We start from the raw sequence: 6270 nt of genomic DNA on the forward strand, positions 1-6270 counted from the left end.
AAATACTAGTATTCAACGGGTCCGGTAGTTGCACCCTTGTCGAGGCAAACGGCGAAAACACGCACCAATCATTGTGCTGGTGATAGTCATAGCGTAATTGCTAACTCCCCGGTGGGCTTTCAACTCATCCCGGTGGCCCGCTTCCGCCGGGGAACTTCACGGTCCGATCTGCACGTCAAGGATATAGCCGTTCAACCCCGCAAAACTCATTTGGACCTTGCCCATTCAAGGAGTCCAGAGTACCTTATGACGAACACCTCCATCCGGCATCTCCGCATTATTGTTAGTATTGGTACATTCACAGTACTTCCGTTGATCTGTCCTAAAGTTCTCGACAATCTCGAGCTATCTCACTATGAGAATATAACGGCATTAACAATTTGACAACGGAGAAGGGTCTATTTCTTACCGAAACTTCAACATCAACAAACCTGGCTTGGGTCTCATCGCGGCAGTAAACGGCACCTTGCGATGCCTCCTGGCCGACAGGAACGGCAGCGTCGTCGCAAAATCACACTTGCATGTGAACCATGCCGAGAGCGCAAGGCGCGTTGCGATGGTGGCAAGCCCATCTGTTCAACCTGTCAGCGCCGATCTCTAGACCTCGAGCACTGCGTCTACACGGTGAACAATGCCAGAACGGCATGTAGCGACGAGTGAGTTTCTCGCAATGGTGATGGTTTGATATTTCCTTCTTTTCTTTCCACTAACCTACGAAAAAACAGCTACACAAAGACGCTTCATGAGCGCATTCGCAAACTGGAACAGGCTTGCGAGTCGCGCGGCATCAATATCAACAACCTCGAAGCTATCGGGCAAGACACCCAAGGGCCCGTGGACAATCATTCATCCACCGCAGCATCTCGGGACTTCAACGTACTAGACGCCGCCTCCGCCATGGAAGCATCCGACGACCAAGCAGCAGCGGCGGCGGCGGCGGCCACCCAGCTCCCGTCGCCATAATCGTCCGTTGGCGTCGACAGCTCGAGCGAAGCGAGGAGGGTGACGGCCATGGGCACCATCCTCGCTGAGGACGACCTCGAGGACTCACCTAACAACTCTGCGGAGCCTGACTTCTACGGCAGCTCCTCGGCCGTTGCGTTCTTGAAGGAAGCCTACAGCGCGATGAACTCGAATTGGGACCCTGCACGAGTTCAACCGTCGGGCGGCACACCGTTTCGGGGGAGTCAGCAGGCGCTGCCGTCCGTCTCGACACCGTCTTCTCTATACGCTGACTTTGACAAATTCCTTTTGCCCCCTCGCCCGTTCGCCGACCACCTTCTTCAGCTGTACTTTCAGAGAGTACACTACCTCTACCCCGTATTCCACAAACCAGCCTTCGAAAGAGCCTACGAATCCCTCTGGCAACCGACGACAACCACAGCAGCAGCAGCAACAGCAGCAGCAGCCACGGATGCAGCAAACGACGACTTCCGCGGCGTAGGCCTAGGCTGCTCCCCCGGCGCAGACGCCACCACGATCGTCTTCCATAGCGCCCTCAACTCCATCTTTGCTCTGGCCTGCAACTTTGCCGAACTCACTTGTGCCGAAAAGGCAAAGAGCATCGAGATTTTCCTGCTGCGGAGCCGCAAGTGCCTCAGCGTCGACTTGCTCGAGAAGAACAACCTCGGCGTCGTGCAGACGCTGTTGTTGTCCGGGTTGGTCTTTCAGGGAACGCCGTTTCCTGATCGGTGCTGGAACGCTGTTGGGATTGCGTGTCGGATTGCGCAGGGGCTTGGGCTTCATATGGATGTTGTGGCGGCACGGGAGATGGGGTCCGGCGGGGAGGAGGAGGGGTTTACTTTGGAGATGGATGTCAGGCAGCGGACGTGGCAGGGTTGTGTTATTCTTGATACGTGAGTGTTTTCTTTGCCCTGTTTCTCTCTGATGTTCATGACCGGGCCAAGGGAATCTGGGTTGATGCCCGAAGACTGACAAGATCTGAACATTCTCAGGCTCGTGAGCATGACGTTTGGTCGACCAACCGTTACATCAAATCTTTCAGCAAACGAACTACTTTCTCGGTCTCATTCCGCCGCAGATCAGCGCCTCGAGCAACCAAAATTGGAGTTTATCACCCAGAGCTTCAAGCTGAGTTTGATACTCGAGAACATCCTCTCGCAAGTCTACCAGCCGTGGCGGAACCGGCATCCCACTCAGAGAGCAAGTTGCGGCACACGGGGAGGAGGAGGAGGAGGAGGAGGAGGAGGAGGAGGAGGCCTAAGCTTTGACGCCATCGTCGAACTCGACTCCAAACTGACCGACTTTGAGGACTCGGTGCCGTCGCTTCTGTCGTGGGGAGCCGAGTCTGCTTCCGTGCTGGACGGCGTATCGTCTCCGGACGCCTTCCGTATCCTCGCGACACAGAAACACGTGCTACACGCAAGGTTTGTTCCCACAAAGTGTACTCCGCAGAAATCCCCCGAAGAAACCTGACTAAACATTGATCGTCCAAACTCGCAGATTCTTGTATCTCCGTCTCATGCTTCACCGACCGATCCTCACCGATCTCTCTGCGGGGTACGCCCGACCACATCGGGACGCCGCCGGAGGACCGTCCGATGCACCACCTAAGCTGCAGGACAAGGGCCTCAGGACGCCGTTCTTGACGGAGTGTGCCAGGGTGTGTGTGGACGCGGCTATGCGGCTCATTGATCTGGTGCAGGGTTCGTATCAGACGGACACGACCGGGGCGTGGTGGTGGAATAGCCTGTGTAAGTCCTTGCCTTAGAAACCTTTCCCGCATCGAGTATCTCAACCAGACGATGGGATATTGCGAAGCTCACATAGACTTCCAGATGCCTGCGCCGCCGGCCTAGTCCTGATCGTCTGCCGTCTATGTCCGCGCCTCTGGACGGGGCTAGACCACGCGGCAACGGTCGCCTCGTGGGAGCAGTGCCAGGGTATCTTGCAGGGCATCGCGGCCTTTAGCGTCTCGGCTCGCAAGTCGCTGGATCTACTGCGCAAGATTGACGGGGCCGTCACGCAGCTGCAAGCAGGTGAGTGTGAGCGCGAGCGTGTGTGTATGTGTTTTGTTTTGTCCCCCTTAGCCACAAGAGAAACCGAACCCAGTCTTTTCGCCCGCTCTCTCTCAAAATTCATGGGCTTTACAGTACGCTGATATGGGATTGTTTGTGTTATAGCAAGGGAACCATCGGGAGAGCAGATTGACCCCGAGATGAGTTGCGCGGGGTTGGCGGAGAGCTGGTCGCTTCCGGCGGATATCGACGTCTCGCTGCTTCTTGAGCCTGATCCCATGTCTTTCTTTCGCGGGTGGGAGGTGATGGGATACGAGACTTCGAACTCGTGATGAAAATAGAGCGTTTATTTTAGAGGGAGATTAATACTACCAAAGTGGGAACAGAAAGAATATTCGTCATTGTATGCGATATTGTAGAATACAACTGTCTATTGGTTCTAGGCACGTAAGTGCGTAAAAAAGCTCACCCTTGGCAAATATCTCTGTACGTAATCACCCTTTAATGGTGTATACTAGCATATACGTATCTCTGTGGTTCAAGTGAAAGTCTGTATTGTGCATAACTTGATGATAGGCAAGAATAAAATCTTGCCAAGGTCAAAAGTCATCAATAAAAAAAAGGGGGGGAGGGGGTCATGTAATTCAGTCCCGCATCAGCTTGGCGTCCTCCAAGACAACAGCAACCTGCGCCTCCCGCAGGATGAGAGACTCGTAGTGCTTGTTCCTCATATCGACCTTGACGGGGAAGGGCTCGCCCGTGGCCTCCAGGTTCAGGATATTCCTATTGTATGGTCCGTTCTAGTAGTTGGTCGTCAGTCAGTGGACTGCACTCCCAAAAAGGGAGAAAGAGGATGAGAGGCCACACTCACAGGCTTGTATTCGACACACTGGACCAACCTAGCAATATTCAAAAATATGCTGCGCTGAGCCAGGCGGTATCCCACACATATCCTCCGCCCGCCGCCAAAAGCCCACAACCCGTGCGCGATATCCGCCTCGTGGCCGTCCAACCACCGCTCTGGTTTGAACTCCTCCGGGTCCTCGCACTCGTTGGCGACGGCGGGGCCGTTGATGGCGAAGGCGGTGCCCGCGGGGAAATAGTACCCTTCAAACTCCATGTCCGCGGATGTCGTGTGGTCCGGCGTGAGCGGGAAGATGACGTGCCAGCGCAAAAGTTCCTTGGCCATGGCACAGATATACTTTAGGTCGTCCATGTCGGCGAGGGTGGGCAGGCGGGCTGCGTCGTCGACGCCGCAGAGGGCGTCGACCTCGTCCCGGGCGCGGCGGAAGACGGCCGGGTACTCGAGCGCCGCCATGGTCATGATGTTGAGGGCTTCGCGGGTCGTGTCGCTGCCGGCCTCGATGAGCTGCATGGCGACGTACATGCCGTCCACGTGGTCGCCTTTGTATTTCGTGTCCGGGTGGAGCAGCGTGTCGCGGACAAAGGACGGGGGCGCGGTGCCGTTTTCGACTTTGGCGGCAATGGGGCTGTACCAGCGGTCGTAGAGGTCGTAGTTCCACTGGCCGAGGGCCTCCCAGTGCGGGCGCCAGAGCTGGAGGAAGCGCGGGAGCTTGGCGAGGTCGGGGAACCAGTCGATGATGGAAGAGCCGATGGAGCCGACGAAGAAGGTGACTGCGTTTTGCATGTCGACGAGCTCTTCGGTGCTCTTGACGAGGCGCTCGCCGAGGGCGATGCGGTGGATGACCGAGTTTGCGTAGCGGTAGTGGTGGCGGTACCACTCGCTCGGCTTGAAGACGTACTCGGCCATCATCTGGGTGCTCTCGAGCTCCTGGAACTCGCCGTACTGGCGGAGGGCGGTGCCGCTGAGGAGGGTGTGCATGACGCGCCGGGGCTCGGCCCAGTCCTTTTGGGACATGAGGAGGGACTTGCGGTTGCGGCCGACGATTTCGTTGGAGATGGGCATGTGGTTTCGGGTGCTCGTCTGGCTGCTTCGCTTGGCGATGATTTCGCTGACGACGCGACTGCTGTTGAGGAGGATGAGGGTCTTTGAGCCGAGGTGGAGGGTGGTCATTTCTCCGTATTTTGCCATGGAGAGAAGCTGAATGAAAGGAAATATGAGATTGATGTCTACGGATAGCTTTAGAAGATGAGGAGAGAAGGATATGTACGCCTCTGTGGTAGGGGTCCCCTTTGCTGGCTTTGACTTGGAGCAGGTTCCCGAATAGGGGAACGCCTTCGGGGCCTGGTGGCATGACAGGACGTCTTCCATCCTTCCCCCTACGTTTGCCAATTGGTTTGAAATATTGGAGTACTATCACGATGAGTAGCGCGGAGGTGACTGCGGCGGCGAAAAGTATGGAGGCGACGAAGTGTTCTTGTCGTAGGTGTTCGAGAACGCTGTGGATATCCGACACGACCATTTTAGGGAATAGGAATTATCTGAGTGGTCTGAGTATGTCGTTGATACAAAGGTGAGTGATGATAGCATGACTACAGATATCAAAAAAAGATCAAACGCTTTTATCATGGTGTTGAAGGTTGAGCTGATGGCCATGAGGATCTGGATAAAGCGCATGTTCGGGACCGTTCCGACGCCGTTTGGTTTGGCTAGACCACAAACCCATGGTTTCGGAACCAAGCCGTTGCTGGGGTTTTACTTCCCGACAGGCCTAGAACACTTTCGGAGTCGGCTAGAACAGATGATGCGACTGTCTTTCTTCCATGGTACTTCTGGTAAGCGGTCCACACGATTTCCATGTTTGCCGCCATGTTTGCCGGGAGGGCCGTTTAATCAGTCCTCCGGGCCGGCGGGCTCGGGGAGTCGGCGAAGGTGGGGCCGACGGACAACGCGGTAAATGTGGATCTCCGGCGTAACGAAGCCAAGCTGGAGCCTTTAAGAACGACTTGCGCCGGCCAGAGATGATGAAGACTTGGAAGAACTCATGCACCCAGTCGATCTCGAGCAACAGCAGCCAACGCCTTGCTTCAGGCCGCCATGCAGGCGTAGACGGGAAATTCGCCCCTCTTTAGGATCAAAGATTTTCTGGCGCCATCGCGATACCCGATCTGCCGATGTCTGCGACTGTGGCTCACGGTGCGGCCTACGAGCAGCGGCCCAATCACGACGGGGCTGGGAATCTCTCTCTCAGTGTGTGACTCTGTGGCGCTCTGTGGTGCATTACTCTTTGGAGTGGAAAGGTCGCCAATGGATAATCTCCCAGCACAGCAGAGGGTGACAGTGAGAGTGGTTACACGTGTTGCCGCAGGTGACCTGGTTAGACAGGCCGCAGTAGGCTGCAGCAAGACGATGCAGATCCCTGTCGCCGCC

At 56.0% G+C, this 6270-nt stretch overlaps 2 protein-coding genes across 2 annotated transcripts; one reads left to right on the forward strand and one right to left on the reverse strand.

Moving 5' to 3' along the window:
- Nucleotides 1-471: 471 nt before the first annotated feature.
- Nucleotides 472-3310, forward strand: BDP55DRAFT_690472 (fungal-specific transcription factor domain-containing protein; the record flags this gene model as incomplete). The annotated part of the gene is made up of 8 exons (XM_060576861.1): nucleotides 472-656; nucleotides 726-953; nucleotides 984-1856; nucleotides 1956-2167; nucleotides 2189-2333; nucleotides 2464-2714; nucleotides 2799-2999; nucleotides 3144-3310. 8 exons carry the CDS (start codon nucleotides 472-474, stop codon nucleotides 3308-3310), a joined length of 2262 nt encoding a protein of 753 aa, XP_060435380.1.
- A 312-nt stretch (nucleotides 3311-3622) lies between these two features.
- Nucleotides 3623-5031, reverse strand: BDP55DRAFT_627304 (cytochrome P450; the record flags this gene model as incomplete). Its single annotated transcript, XM_060571741.1, has 2 exons — nucleotides 3623-3778; nucleotides 3850-5031. 2 exons carry the CDS (start codon nucleotides 5029-5031, stop codon nucleotides 3623-3625), a joined length of 1338 nt encoding a protein of 445 aa, XP_060435381.1.
- Between the last annotated feature and the right edge of the window lie 1239 nt (nucleotides 5032-6270).

The sequence above is a fragment of the Colletotrichum godetiae genome (assembly GCF_030913485.1).
Source record: "Colletotrichum godetiae strain CBS 193.32 chromosome Unknown BDP55scaffold_4, whole genome shotgun sequence".
Classification (NCBI taxonomy): domain Eukaryota; kingdom Fungi; phylum Ascomycota; class Sordariomycetes; order Glomerellales; family Glomerellaceae; genus Colletotrichum; species Colletotrichum godetiae.